Consider the following 15,156-nt stretch of genomic DNA (forward strand, 5'->3'; position numbering starts at 1 on the left):
CGGGGGACAATGGAGGGCATTCATCTCTCCACAAGAGGCTCCATGTGGCCGAAGATGACCATAGGGGCTCTAGACAGCGGGGACCTCACCAGGCTCCTGGGGAAAAGAAAGAAGAAAAAAAAAACAGCAATCCAGGAAGTAATCTCATGAGCTCTTTGGTCCTTGGGCCCTTCAGAACTGTTTCAGGCCACCACCCACTCCTGCCCACTGATTCTATTGCTTCTATCTGGTCTGCTCAGCTCTGCTGGTCCTCCCCTGGGCTCCGCTAAAACCTTCAGTTCAGTTCAGTTGCTCAGCCACGTCTGACTCTTTGCAACCGCATGGACTGCAGCACGCCAGGCTTCCCTGTCCATCACCAACTCCCAGAGCTTGCTCAAATTCATGTTCATCAAGTCGGTGATGCCATCCAACCATCTCATCCTCAGTCGTCCCCTTGTCCTCCTGCCTTCTATCTTTCCCAGCATCACGGTCTTTTTCACTGAGTCAGTTCTTCGCATCAGGTGGCCAAAGTATTAAAGTTTCAGTATCACTCCTTCCAATGAACATTCAGGACTGATTTCCTTTAGGACTGACTGGCTTGATCTCCTTGTAGTCCAACGGACTCTCACGAGTCTTCAACACCACAGTTCAAAAGCATCAATTCTTCAGCACTCAGCTTTCTTTATAGTCCAACTCTCACATCCATACATGATGGTTGTGAAAAACCATATGGTTTTGGAAAAACCATATGGTTTTGGAAAAACCATAGCTTTGACTAGATGCACCTTTGTTGGCAAAGTAATGTCTCTGCTTTTTAATATGCTGTCTAGGTTGGTCATAGCTTTTCTTCCAAGGAGCAAGCATCTTTTAATTTCATGGTTGCAATCACCATCTGCAGTGATATTTGAACCCAAGAAAATAAAGTCTCTCACTATTTCCATTGTTTCCCCATCTATGTGCCATGAAGTGATGGGACCAGATGCCATAATCTTAGTTTTTTGAATGCTGAGTTTTAAGCTTTTTCACTCTCCTCTTTCCCTTTCATCAAGAGGCTCTTCAGTTCTTTGCTTCCTGCCATAACAGTGGTGTCATCTGCATATCCGAGGTTGATATTTCTCCTGGCAATCTTGATTCCAGATTGTGCCTCATCCAGCCCAGCACTTATCATGATGCATTCTGCATATAAGTTAAATAAGCAGGGTAACAATATACAGCCTTGACATACTCCTTTCCCAATCCGGAGCCAGTCTGTTGTTCCATGTCCAGTTCTAACTATTGCTTCTTGACCTACATACAGATTTCTCAGGAGGCAGGTCAGGTGGTCTGGTATTCCCATCTCTTTAAGAATTTTCCACAGTTTGCTGTGATCCACACAGTCAAAGGCTTTGGCGCAGTCAATAAAGCAGATGTTTTTCTGGAACTCTCTTACTTTTTTGATGATCCAGCAGACAGTGGCAATTTGATCTCTGGTTCCTCTGCCTTTTCTAAATCCAGCTTGAACACCTAGAAGTTCATGGTTCACATACTGTTGAAGCCTGGCTTGGAGAATTTTGAGCATTACTTTGCCAGGGTGTGAGATTTTGCTAGCATGTGGGATGAGTGCAATTGTGTGGTAGTTTGAACATTCTTTGGCATTGCCTTCTTTGGGACTGGAATGAAAACTGACCTCTTCCAGTCCTGTGGCCACTGCTGAGTTTTCCCAATTTGATGGCATAATGAGTACAGCACTTTCACAGCATCATCTTTTAGGATTTGAAATAGCTCAACTGGAATTCCATCACCTCCACCAGTTTCGCAGCAATGCTTCCTAAGGCCCACTTGCCTTCACATTCCAGGATGACTGGCTTTAGGTGAGTGATCACACCATCATGGTTATCTGGGTCATGAAGATCTTTTTTGTACAGTTCTTCTGTGTATTCTTGCCACCTCTTAATATCTTCTGCTTCTGTTGGGTCCATACCATTTCTGTCCTTTATTGAGCCCATCCTTGCATGAAATGTTCCCTTGGTATCTCTAATTTTCTTGAAGAGATCTCTAGTCATTCCCATTTTATTGTTTTCCTCTATTTCCCTGCACTGATGATTGAGGCAGGTTTTCTTATCTCTCCTTGCTATTCTTTGGAATTCAGCATTGAAACATCCTCAGAGCAGACCAGAAATATGGGTCTTTCTGTCTCTATTCTATCCTCAGACCTAAATACAAAAATCAGAGAAATGAACTCCATTTAAATAAAGGGCCTGCCTGGCTCAGCAGTGTTGACTCGGAAAGTCCTGGAGTTCCCAGAATAGTATGGGAACCTCCACGACCAGGCTCCAGCCTCTTGTCTGCTCTGCTTTCTTCCTTCTCTATCTGGCATCCAACTCTCTAGCCACCCAGTGTAAGAACTTCAGGCCCAGGTCCTTCCCTCCCTGCTGCTTCTGTCCACACCTTTCTCCTCTCTGGTCTGTGAAGTTTTTTCCTGTTCACTTCCGAGTCAGTGCAAGACCATTTAGTCTCCTTTATCTTTCCTAGTGACTCCTTCCTTCATCCTCCATGGACTCTGAACGGTCTCTGTTGGAACCTTGGCAATCTTTCACCGAGTAGTTGTTACCACGTCCATCTCCTGTCTCTCCAGTGAAAGTTCTTTGCTGGCAACAACGAAGAATCATTCACCTTGTGTCCCAGGTCCTAGCCCAGTGCCTGGCATACTGCATATAATAAATATTTACTAGACAGATGGCTGAATGAATGGCCCACAAACTGTCATTTCATGTAAGCCTGGAAAATGCCTCGAGCCCTTTCATTTCTAATAAAACACTGGGACTTAAGTCGTTAAATGTGTTGTGTGATGACCATGTCACTGGTGTGTTCCACAGTCAAGTGACACATCCCATAGTACGTGTATAGCAGGGAGAGGAGCGCTCCATACCAAGCTGAGCATGGCCACAGGCATGATTAACACTGTGCTTTTCAAGTGAGTGTTTCCAGGGCAAGAAGCAGCTGGATTACGTTCAACTCCAAATGGAAGTTTTCACAGGGTCCGTGCAACTAACACAGCTTGAATGTTCACTCTGTAAGTTTATGCAGCTCACCAGTCAGCTGCCAGTCTTACCAATTTTGCAGCTGATCCAGGCAAGCGTTGGGGGGCCCCCCAATACAGGCACTCTGCTGTCTCCGCTTCCACTCCACCAGTTCATCATTAATCAGGGCTTTCTGGGTAAGCTCAGTGGCATTCAACAACTCTATTATTTTGAGAACGACTTCCTAAAGGGAGAGAAAGACACACAGTGAAATAAACACATCTTTAATCATGGAATTTTATTCTTTCCTCTCAACTGGGACACTAAGCCAAGTGGTTATAAAAAATCATTTTTGCCTCATTTCTAAATTTCAAGTTCATCATTTACAGTCTCTGACAAAAGTACTGTGTTATTCTGGAACGTGAAACGCTACCTTTCTCTTATTGTCCAGCATTAAGTACATCTTCTGGAGTAACAACTGTTCTTGTTTCTGATCATTCTTTGCCACGCCGTTGGTTTCATGTTCTGTGAATTGGGAGAGACAGCAGATAAACAAAAATGTGAGAGAAGACAAAACCAACTGAAGGCAAGATTCACAAACATTTAGGGAAAATATGACCCAAATGCTATCTGAAGACAGGTCCAAGCTTGGTCTTCTTCCATTACTATTGAACAAAACAAAAAAAAATACCAGAACAGGACACTCTGAAACAAAGTCCTTGTTTTCAATGATTCATGTAAGTGAGAAATAGTACTGTCTGGTTCTTAAGTCACTGTCAGAATATTACCTCAATGAATATAAGGGACAAGATTCAAAACCTCAGTTTAAAAACAAATTGATACAAACATCTCCATGGCTTTGAAAGAGAAGCAAACAATTTGGAAAAATGTCATTAAGGTTTCTTTCTCTCATATTTTTATTCACTTTATTACAAATAATGTTTCCATTTTATCATGATATCCTCAAAGGACTGCTAGGGTAACAGCAGTACTCTGCTTGTCTACACAATGCAAACTTTGAAGTTATTTTCAGTGGACACCCTGTCATCATTAAAAACAACCAACAACAACAAAATAGAGTAAAATTGCTTTAAAACAAGGGGAAAATGCTGAACTTCACCTATGGTATGCATACACGGAGCTGGAACATTGAAGAAACTTGGGGGATTAGGGTGGAGAACTCCAAACACCTATCCATCTATGTCCGTCAGTAGGTGAAGCACAGTAAGTAAAGTGAATAGCACTTAACCAGTGGGTGTCAACAGGAGGGGTTTTGTCGCCCAGAGGTCACTTGGCAACATCTGGAGGCAGTTTTGAAATGGCAACCCACTCCAGTATTCTTGCCTGGAAAATTCCATGAACATAGGAGCTTGGCAGGCTGCAGTCCACAGGGTCACAGAGTCAAGACAGGATTGAGCATGCAATCACACATATAGGCAGTTCTACTGCCATCTGGTGGGAAGAAGTCAGGGATGCAGCTAAACATCCTACAATGCCCAGGTTGCTGTCATTCAGTCAGTTGTGTCCGACCTTTGCAACCCCATAGACTACAGCCTACCAGCCTCCACTGTCCATGGTATTTCCCAGGCAAGAATACTGGAGTGAGTTGCCATTGCCTTCTCCAGGGGATATTCCCAACCCAGGGATCGAACCTACATCTCCTGCATTGGCAGGCAGATTCTTTACCACTGAGCTATCAGGGTATCTCACAATGCACAGGACAGTCGCCAAAACAAGGTTGTGTGTGTGCTCAGTTGTGTCCGACTCTTTGCGACCCCATGGACTGTGGCCTGCCAGGATCCTCTGTCCGTGGGATTTTCCCAGCAAGAATACTAGAGTGGATTGCCATTTCCTCTTCCAACAGAACAAGGTGATCTGGCCCAAAATGTCAACAGTACTGAGGTTAAAAAACCCTGGCCTGGTCATCAAGAAGCCAAGACTAGTAATTAAGTCATAAAATATTTGGTAAATATGAAGGAGTACTTGCCTTTGTTAGCTAGTATAAGCAGAAAAAATTACAAGCAATGGGCACTGCTTTAAATGTTAACTCTTACCTCTGTTCTGCAAGGTTTTGCATTTAAAGTCATATTCATCTTGCAAATCTTCTAGGGTCTTGATTTCATGTTCAATACTCTACAAGTAAAGACATAAAACAAGTTTTCCACCGTACTCAGAACAAAGACTTGAGGAAACAGATTATTGTTTCTATAGGACCCAGAAAATCATGGATACAATCCTGCTCTCTCGAAGATGAATAAGATTCGTAAAATTATGCTCTCCCAAAGATGAATAAGATTCATAAAATTTTAATAATGAATAATTTCTACTTCATTAATAAGTATATAATAACCTTTTTAGAAAACAAAACATATACCTATTTCTGGACTGCGCCACTTGATGTCTACTCATTTAATGAAATGTTTCCCTCAGAGGCAGCAAAGTAAAGTTTCTCCAAAGAACCTGTTTGATAAAATGCCACCTGTAGCACAAAGTCAACGTCATGCTGGTGTGACCCGGAGACCCACAGGAGAGTGGGCCCCTCAGCAGAAAGGCCGCTTTCACAGACACAGGTCCAGTGCAAAGCTGGATGCCTCACCCTCTCCACACAGCCCCACAGTGGAGGGGAGTGACCACATACCACCAAGGGCACCACTCCCATAGATGGTCTGGGAAGTTCTATCTTAAAATTATTGTGGATGTTTTACTGTAGTCAGAAATATAACAAATTTCCTTCCCTGAGATGTTTTTGTTCCCCTTCCAAGTCTTGGAATAAAACAGGTGTTTGAGGAAGACTACGTTTATCCTGGGGTTCTATGTAACCATAGGAACATGCCAATTTAAGACGTGAAGCCATAAAGGGCAATTTAGAGCAGCAACAGCTAGTTCACTGGGTGATGGGGCAAAGTCCACAGTTACTGCATGATCTTACAAGGAAGGAAAAGATAAGTTCCACATTTGGAAGTTATAACACGGGCCATAAATATCTATCTGCTTATTGGTTGCATCAACTTGTTTACTTAGAGACTGGAATTTGAGGGAAACTTTTCTTCTCAACTACTTAAAAAACGGCAATCAGTTAAAATGTTTACACTAGGGCAACTGAAACTTTTATCCCCCCTATAAAAAGTTACAGAGAATATGTATACATTTATCCAGTACTTACCATAACTTTGTCTTTCACATTTCTGACTTTACTGTCAAGCTCCTTCTGTTTGTCTAACATTACAGTGCTCTGAATATTCCCGGACTGCGCCTGTAATGGAAGGTACGTGGTTAGCAGCCATGACTTCCTCTGTTGTTTTTACCTGCTGGTTAAGCTCCAAAGTCAAGTCTATACCCTGTGCCCCACCTAACTCTCAGACCTTCCAGAAGCTCCTGCAGGCCTCCCACATGAGTGTGCAAAGAAAAGCTCAGTTCTCAAGGCCCTGGAAAGTGCTGGCAAACTGTGAACAAGCCTAAAGAACGACTAGGCTCAGTTCACGTCTAAACTAAACAAATAGTGTATCTAGAATTTTCTATTAGTTCATACAGTTGCCTGGGACCACACAGGAATTTATTTGAGGGTTTCTCAAATGCTGTAGAGAAGATTATTCTTATTTACCCTGTTCTTATCTGTCTCAAAGTCATGCAATTCAGTGTGGGCCCCAGACCAGCATCACCTTACCACCTGGGAGCTTGTTGGAAATACAGAATCTCAGGTCCTAATTTGATCACTGAATCAGAAACCCCATTTGGACAAGATTACAGATAATTCAGAGGCATATCAAAATTGTACAGAGAAAGACAAATATCACAAGTTATTGTTTGTGGATATGTGGAATCTAAAACAATGATCTGATACCCGCAGACATCCAGGACCTTCCCCCAAAGCCCTAGAAGGCCTTGCTTCTCTTGGTTGCAGCTGGGCAGTCCACTAACCTCCTCCGAAGGGGTCACTGGTAACTCAGTGTCCTCTGAGGGGCTTAAAATAAATCAAAAGCTGACAAGCCTTCCAAACGCAAAGCACACCCAAGATATGGGGCTGACCTGGCAGAGCAGGAATCACCTCCTTCACTTTCTAGTGCTGCCTCGGGGCCAAATGTGAAGAGGGAAAGGTTTAGGTACTCCAAGGCGAACAGCTTACTCTCCTGCCCATCTCTGCTCTTGGCTGTCCGCTCAAGGCCATCTAAGACACAGAGCGGCCCGCTGCATAATGCTGTTACAATGAAAAATCCACATGATAATCAAAATTTCCTGCTGAGGGTCTCCCAGGTGCAGGCCATACTGAAGAAGGCACACCTCTCTCAGAGGCAGCAATGTGGCCAGCTTTTCCTCTTGACACTTCTGTTCACAAGGATGAACGAGCCAGCGTAAGCTTGCAACCAATAATATGTATCTTTAAATGCTTACTGCAGCAAGGAGCTTTCAGTGTGATGGGAACTAAACACCCAAGGAGGCAGCAGAGTCACAAGGACTGGGCAAATGCTCAGAAAGTGCATGGAAAATGACATTCACTGTCTCTACGTAAACTCTCTCTCCACCCCTACCTCCCAATCTCACAGCTCACTTTATTAGTTATTCCTTAGAGAAATGGACATAGGAAGCATTCCACTGTGTATTCTGACCTTCTCCCCCAATAATAGAACTGAGATCAAACCACTCAAACCACAGTGGTTTCACTGCTGGGTTGTTCCCACCACCCCATCAATGAAAGGAATGAATAAATGCCACGGTAACTTCAAAAAACTGAACCCTGATGACCAGGAAGGTCTGTATTAGGATTAGCAAAATCATGATTAAAAAAATCTTGGTTATGGTAAAACTCTGACTCATTCATTGTTTGGATGTCTTAGATACCTAATGTATAACTCAGTACCATTCAAAATAAAGCTGCTGATTTCCCCATCAACCCATTCTTTTCTAAAACCTATTGTGTCCTGCCAAAATCCTACTCCTGTCTCTTTCCTATCTTCCCCAGCTTAGTAAACAGGATCTCCAAGTGACGCAAGTCACAAACCACAGTCATCCTAGACTCATTGCTGCTTCTCACTTCCGCATCAGATCCTTCAATGTATGCCGTTTTGGTACCACATGCAGAACATAATCGAATCTGCCCACGTCTTCCCACCTCCACTGACTGTGCCTTGACCTCACATACTTCCCCTCTGCTCCCTCAGTCTGTTGCAAGAGCCCACTAGCCATCTGCTGCTTCCTTTCCCACCCTGGCACCTCAGAGATGATGCCCAACCCTGATATCTAAAGAAACAACCCAACACTCCACTACTGTCCACACTGTATCATGCTTTATTATCTTCACAGCAACTATCACAGCCTGAAAAGGTTTTTCAAAACTAGAATGACTTCTACTATAATAGGGTCCTTTCTCAAATTCTGGGTCTGTAACATCTTGATACTTATTTTTCCCCACTTCTTGGGGGCAATAAAATCAGAGAGCTAGTCACCACTGCCTTGAAACAGGGCCTCAATAATACTTGTTGGCTGACTGAATGAATGTTTACTGCTTTATTATCCTTTGTGTTCAATTAGGAAAAAAGTACCTGGCTGATTCTCTGGGCATGATCCAAGATCTTTCTTTCCTCCTTAAGACAGTTACAGATGATCATAGACATCAGTATTGGGTCTTCCTGAAAATTATCCTAGACATGGGTTGTTAGAGTAAAAGGAAATTAATCTTCAGAATATTTAAACCACTGTGTATTATACACTGAAATGAGTTTGTTCATCCTGCACTTACTAAATCCTATATAAGCTATTTTTGGTAACATCAAAATATTCTTTTCGCATATTATGACTAAAACTGCTTTAATTGTCCAACTAAGTGCAGGCTCCTAAATTACTTCTTGATTAAAAAAACAAGTAGTTTTGTATACAGTTCCTGTAATATTTTTTATTTTTGTTGCTCTTGGGCCCAATTTTCTTGTTACGATCCTGAGACAATGCAAATGATAACAAAAGTTATCCAGATTATTCCTCAATTATTCTGATGGTCTCTGCTTTGAATTAGACCAAAGACCTTCTTTTCAGTTTTTCTGCTTTCTTGTCAAAGGTAGTTTGCAAAGTACTGGCAATTATGCCTCTCTTTATAACAGGTATAATCAAGTCAACTCTGTAGGAGAGGAAATTTCTGTAAAGTTAATCTGGCTTTCCCACTCCCTGGTATTATAAAACCATATATACATTCACAAACAGGGGAAAAAAAGCTTCTAATTAAGTTGAACAGTCTGGTTGTGAGGAATAAAACAAGAAAATGACAGTACTCACCTCCATTAAAACAGAAAAATTCTGTTAATACAGAAATAAAAATGGTAACCAGGCTTATGGGGTGCTGAAAGTACTTATGAAGAACTCCTAAAACTCTGAAGTATACTCTCTCCTGCCTGCAACTCCCTTTCACTTTTTCTTCCAAGGGAGGGCAACTTCAGCAGAAGTAAGGCAAGGTGGGGTCCAACTCCAGTCACCACCTCACTCCTGGGCCTCAGAGACGTCAAACCTTTCTGGACTTGCTCTTCATCTGTCTACCAAGTACTGGATTCATCACTAAAGTTCCTTTGAGCTTTAACATGTTACTACAGCTCACTGCTCTTAACATATAACCCTTTATCTTTGACTTAAGTATCAACAACTTTAAATAAGACAAGATTATAGCACCGAATTTCTCTCAGAATTACTTATGCCTAAGTGATAGCCTGAAGCTTGAAAATTCCTTATGTTTACAAAATAAACTGATGTTTTATTTTACTTCTGCTATAAAGTATTAGCCACATAAAGGAAGTTTATTGATAGTCTCTGTAATGTTCTAAATACCAATGAGAATGTACTCAATATTTGCTGAATGAAAAACCTCTTTTATGTAAACATGGAAGCATTTCAACCAGAACACAAAACAAAGGTCATACCTGAAGGTTACGCTTGCTTTTCCTTATGTTATGTTGCAATAAAAAATTATTCTCCAAAGAAAAGCGACTGTATTGATCATCCAACTGCGATAGCAGGTCATGAAAACGTATGGTGGCAAAGGAAACATCGTTGGCAGCATGCTCCCTAGGAGGGTCAAAATGTACACATTTCATTTAGATACTACTTCCCTTGTAGCACAGTTGGTAAAGAATCTGCCTGCAATGTGGGAGACCTGGGTTCGATCCCTGGGTTGGGAAGATCCCCTGGAGAAGGGAAAGGCTACCCACTCCAGTATTCTGCCCTGGAGAATTCCATGGACTGTGTAGTCCATGGGGTTGCAAAGAGTCAGACACAACTGAGTGACTTTCACCTTTAAACCAACAAAATAAACACTGTTTTCCATAATGAAATGATTAAAAATAACTTAAAAGTGTTTTCCTGGGTCTTATTCCCTTCTTTTGAAATTGACAGTGCTTTTAGCAGCAGGGAGTATAGTATTTCTATTATATAACATTAGCATGAACAATTCTAGCACTCCAAGCTTGTGCATAAAACTATCAATGGTGATTATCTCTGGAGACAAAAAATCAATAGGAACCTTCACTTTCTATGTCAAATACTTTCAGAACATTTAAAATATTTGCAATAAGCTAAACAATAAATTTTAAAACAGAACACATATCAGTTTTAAGAGCTATTTTCTTAATTGCATTACTTTATACTTCTCATAAGTGTTCTACCACGACTTGGCTTTAACTTACCTCTTTCTATAACCTGGATCCTAACTTGGAAAATAATTTGTATCAGCATCATGTAACTTGTCCAAAGCATTTAGGAGGATGTACAATTAAATTGAAAAGTACATAAAATTAATGACTAATGCATTTAGCTTTCTAGAGACACATGACATTTTTCAAGTCAACACTCTTTTTTTTGCAACAGATTATCCCAACGGCTACTGATGAGATTCATCTGCTAGTCGGTGTAGTTCCAAGTCATTCAATCAACAAGTTATTTTAAAAGTGTAGAAAAACTCCTCATTCTGTCAGGTGAGTTTTCCTTACCAGTCTTGCTTTTCTAGCCACTGTGCCAGATACTGTCTGATTTCCATGGGAAAACTGTCATCATAGAGCTGGTGAACCTGCTCCAGGTATTTGGACTCAAGCTGCTGAAGCTCATACCACTGGGACATCCTATAGGGAAAGAGAGCACAGATCACAAATGGAAGCCCACAGCTCCAAAGAAAGCATGTCTAGCATTGTGCTTCTTCTAAATATCTTGCTTAATCAAAAACATAATTTGTCTCAAATATACTTTTAAAATGGATGTCTATATTCCAAAACCTGTTTTGTTTTGTTTTTTTTACTTGAATTTTGGGTCAATATTTTTTCTTCCCCATAAAATACACATTCAGGTCTTTGCTAAAATGCTAATGTATCAGGCAAGCCTTCTTTGGCCACCTTATTTAAACTGACACTACCTCTCACCCCAGAAAACGCTATCCCTCCTCCTTGATGTACTTTTCTCCATCGCCCTTACCACCATCTGACCTAGGACATATTTTCTTTTTTATTTTGATTAGTGTCTGTTTTTCCCACTGAAGGGAATGATTTGTCTGGGATAGTGGTAGTGCGAGGTGGGGGAGGGTTGTTCACTGAAGTATCTCCAGAACACTGCTGGGCATATAGTAGGTGTTCATATGGCTTTAAAATGAATCTGCATTTTTATTAATAAGTAGAAAACACTATTTGCTTTAAGGTAAATTGTAAAAACTTTCCCCAAAACTGCTCTTAGAAATTACAAAACATTTGTAATTTAACTCAAAGGACTTTAAACTGGTATTCTATATGTCATGATTCACATGATTAAAATGAATTACTTTTGTTATATATCTTTTAAAAGAGATATTTTCTTCTTTGTCTACTGCACACAACAAAGTTGCCCAAAATTCTTAAATCTCAGTAATAATTTTTAAAGACTGAAACTGCATTGTTAAATGCAATTTGAAAAGATAAAGTAATGCTATCTCTTTAGATAACTGTAAATCAACTTTTACATAGTAGCCCTGAAGATTAAAAATTAAAACAAAAACCTGATTTAAGGAAGTCTGAACATCCATCAGGAAAATGAAAAGCCTCCCTTCATCATAGTGTAAATTAGGACCTATCAGGTTGGCCAAAAGGTTCGTTCAGGTTTTTGCAACCCAATATAACAGCGCACAGCTGACAATATTCTGAGCAGATGTAAGTGAATCTTGTTCTACCAGGCCTGAGGAAGGGCTCTGGATTTTCAAGCGGGGCATGGAAGAATGTATGCACACTTACTGGCAAGCACATGTGTGCAGGCATGAAGTCATGCCGGCTTCACAAATTTCCTTCCAAAGGTAAGCATATGGTGGGGCCACTAAACTAGTTAACCATCACAAAACATCAGTACAAACGAACCCAAGTCCACACCTTTGGTATACTTGCTGTAGCAATTTGATTTTTCACTTCAAATTTATCTTACCTGAATGAAAGATTGCAAATTTGCAGTGCTCTCCCCCCGCTACTAAGTATCTAAAAAGGATGTGCCTAAAGCAAATACGCTGGCCAGAGCGTCAACCGGCAGGGGCTGCAACACTCTTCTTAGGGTGAGTGACCACAGGTGACTCACTTCTCTATCAACAGGGTGATTGTTAAGACTGCATGAGCTAATACAGACACAGCACCTGGCACAAAGCAGGCGGTCCATAAATTCATGCTAACAAATCCAGAATCCACTCCATCTTCTCGCAAAACTTGTTACCAACACGGAGTGGCAAGACCATCCCCCAATCACCTGACTTCTTCCTTTCCAGTCTCAAGACTTCTGCCTCCATGCCTCCAACACTATTTCCCAATCCAGCCTTCTGCTGCACACGGGTTTTTGACCACATCATTCTCTTGCACAAAATTGCTAGTTTGCCCACTATCCAACTGATTTCCATTCTGACACTATTTTTATCCATTCACAAACCAACCCTGCCACCAAATTATCTACTTTTCTTCCCCTGGCTTCACCCAACATTTCTGCTTTGCTCCAGCTGTCACTCACCCTTGAAAACAGCTTCCCCGTAAATTTTTGCCTCTTTAAATTTTACTAGCATTCAAAGACAGGTACAAATGCCATTTCTTCTATAAGCTAAGACATACCCAGAGACAATTAAGCTTTCATTGACTTGTGCCTCACTGCATTTTGCATCTCTATTTGGGCATCAGTACCTGTTTTCTTTGGTGGCTCAGTGGTAAAGAATCTGCCTGCCAGTACAAAAGATGCAACACACGGGTTTGATCCCTGGGTCGGGAAGATCCCCTGAAGAAATGGCAACCCACTCCAGTATTCTTGCCTAGAAAATCCCATGGACGGAGGAGCCTGGCAGGCTACACTCTACAGGGTCGCAAAGAGTCAGACACAGCTTAGCGACTGAGCATGCACGCTGACACCCTGTCTTACTTAAAAAAAGCTCTATGATGTCTCCCGTAAATGATGTAAGCTTCAGATTTGCTGAGACTTTTTTTTTCTTTTTAAACATCCTCTGCACTTTGGACAGTGTCCTGCACACAATATATATTCAACAGAAGTCTGTTGAACTGAAATCTAGTAGATTGAATTAGAAACTAAAGGGCAAACCATATTATGGTACAACAAGTTTTGAGTCCTGCATCAAACTGCAAACTGGATTGTGCTGGGGGCTCAAGTCTTATTTCCGTCCCATAAAAACAATCTATTCAACTTATACAAACAATATTTAAAGCACAATCACACCTATTTTTCTTCCCCCAAACTTTTGGTACTAGTCAGAATTTTTTAAAGGCTAATTATATTATTTGGGGATCTGCAGGAACTAATCATCACTTTTACACTTCACGAGCATACTAAGCTCTTTTATCCTTAATCAGATATATAATTAAGTTCCAAAGTCACATACTCATTCATTTCCGTTAACATTTACTAACCTGTCACCTTGTGCCCCAGCGAAGGGCTAGGGATTCAACACAAGCAGCAGCTACACACAGCACGTCAGATGCCAAGACTGTTGGGTGTGCATGCACGGGGTGCGTCTAGCTTAGACAGCTCTCTAGGTGTGGCACACGGCAAATGCAAACTTTTCTGCGGAGAGAAGAAAATACAGCTCTGCTGGAAGGGGAGGGAAAGAGGGTAAATGGCAAGATGCATTGTTGTGGGGGAGGGGCGGGATTCTAGTTCACATTTTTTTTACTACCAGGGCACGAATGACTGGGGCAACTGTGCCATCACCGGAAACAACACCTGGGATACGCGTTCTTTTCCGGATGACGGATTCACCTGTCAGCACTCAAAAGCTCGCGCTCGTTGGGCATCCTTCGGTTGGGCCCCGACGAAGCCGGTCCAGGCGCGTCCCACCCCGGCACCCGGAACCTCACGTTCACTCACTCTGCGCGCTGGATCCCGCACGGATAGGCGAGAGCACAGCCGTGCCTCCTCTCCCAGGCGCACCGGGTCGCCTCCGCTCTATCTGGGGTCTGACCCGGGTCCTCCCGAGTGCCACAGGATCTCTCCGTAACTCAGCGAAGCAAAGCGAAAGTACCAGCGGAAAGAAAAGGCAGATCCTGACGCCCCTCCTCCTTCTGCTCCCGCCAATCATCGGGCTGCTGCCACGCTCGGCCAATCGGACACGGCTGTTCCCCGTGCGCATTGCCTCCCCCCGGGCCACTGCTATGCCAACCCGCTGAGTCTTTCCTTAGTCTTCCGGTAGGGCTGGTATCTGGAGGCCTTGAAGCTCAGCTCTGTGTTGCAAGTTGCGGGTTATGTTTACACATACTTTAGAGAACGGCTAAAAGGAAGTTATGTGTTTGCAGAGGCCCAAACTGGGAGATCCTTATATTAGCCCCAAATCTGAAAATTCGAGGCAGAGGGCACAGGTGGGGACATTGTCGTTCTCGAATCTCAGCTTAGCAGCTGACCTACCTCCATGTTGCTAAACCCAGAAGACGCTTTTCTGTCCTCCCCTTACGTGACCACTCAGAAACCTTGTGCGCAGCTGACACCTCCATTCTTTAACACTTCTCCGTGGGCCATGACGACAACATACCTTCCTTGCTTCTTCCCACCTCTCTGGTATTTTTTTCTCCATCTCTGCCACCAGACTGCTCAGTGCTAAGTGTGGTCATGATACAGATTTGGTCTACTTTACCTGCATTTCTCAGGTTGTTCTGTGTTGACCTAATCCACAGCATGTGCCCTTCTAGATAATGTAGAACTTCTACACCTGTACCGTGTC

At 42.3% G+C, this 15,156-nt stretch overlaps 1 protein-coding gene across 13 annotated transcripts in view; it reads right to left on the bottom strand.

The window, feature by feature from the left end:
• The window catches only part of STAT1 (signal transducer and activator of transcription 1), a 39,004-nt gene extending 24,554 nt beyond the window's left edge, over window positions 1–14,450 (bottom strand). For 4 of the 13 annotated variants that reach the window (XM_081581363.1, XM_081581365.1, XM_081581357.1 and 1 more), the window contains exons 1-9: window positions 14,310–14,450; window positions 13,853–14,006; window positions 10,940–11,068; window positions 9,875–10,019; window positions 8,516–8,614; window positions 6,142–6,231; window positions 5,033–5,111; window positions 3,412–3,503; window positions 3,071–3,222 (exon numbers count right to left, since the gene is read on the bottom strand). In XM_081581363.1, coding sequence (XP_081437489.1) covers window positions 3,071–3,222; window positions 3,412–3,503; window positions 5,033–5,111; window positions 6,142–6,231; window positions 8,516–8,614; window positions 9,875–10,019; window positions 10,940–11,067 — 785 coding nt within the window. In that variant the 5' untranslated portion in view covers window position 11,068; window positions 13,853–14,006; window positions 14,310–14,450. Of the gene's footprint in view, window positions 1–3,070; window positions 3,223–3,411; window positions 3,504–5,032; window positions 5,112–6,141; window positions 6,232–8,515; window positions 8,615–9,874; window positions 10,056–10,939; window positions 11,069–13,848; window positions 14,007–14,201 lie in introns of all 13 variants that reach the window. The other 9 variants (XM_081581364.1, XM_081581366.1, XM_081581358.1 and 6 more) reach the window with 5 other exon arrangements.
• Window positions 14,451–15,156: the final 706 nt, after the last annotated feature.

Source organism: Giraffa tippelskirchi, chromosome 3 (assembly GCF_054371585.1).
Source record: "Giraffa tippelskirchi isolate mGirTip1 chromosome 3, T2T-mGirTip1v1.2.pri, whole genome shotgun sequence".
Classification (NCBI taxonomy): domain Eukaryota; kingdom Metazoa; phylum Chordata; class Mammalia; order Artiodactyla; family Giraffidae; genus Giraffa; species Giraffa tippelskirchi.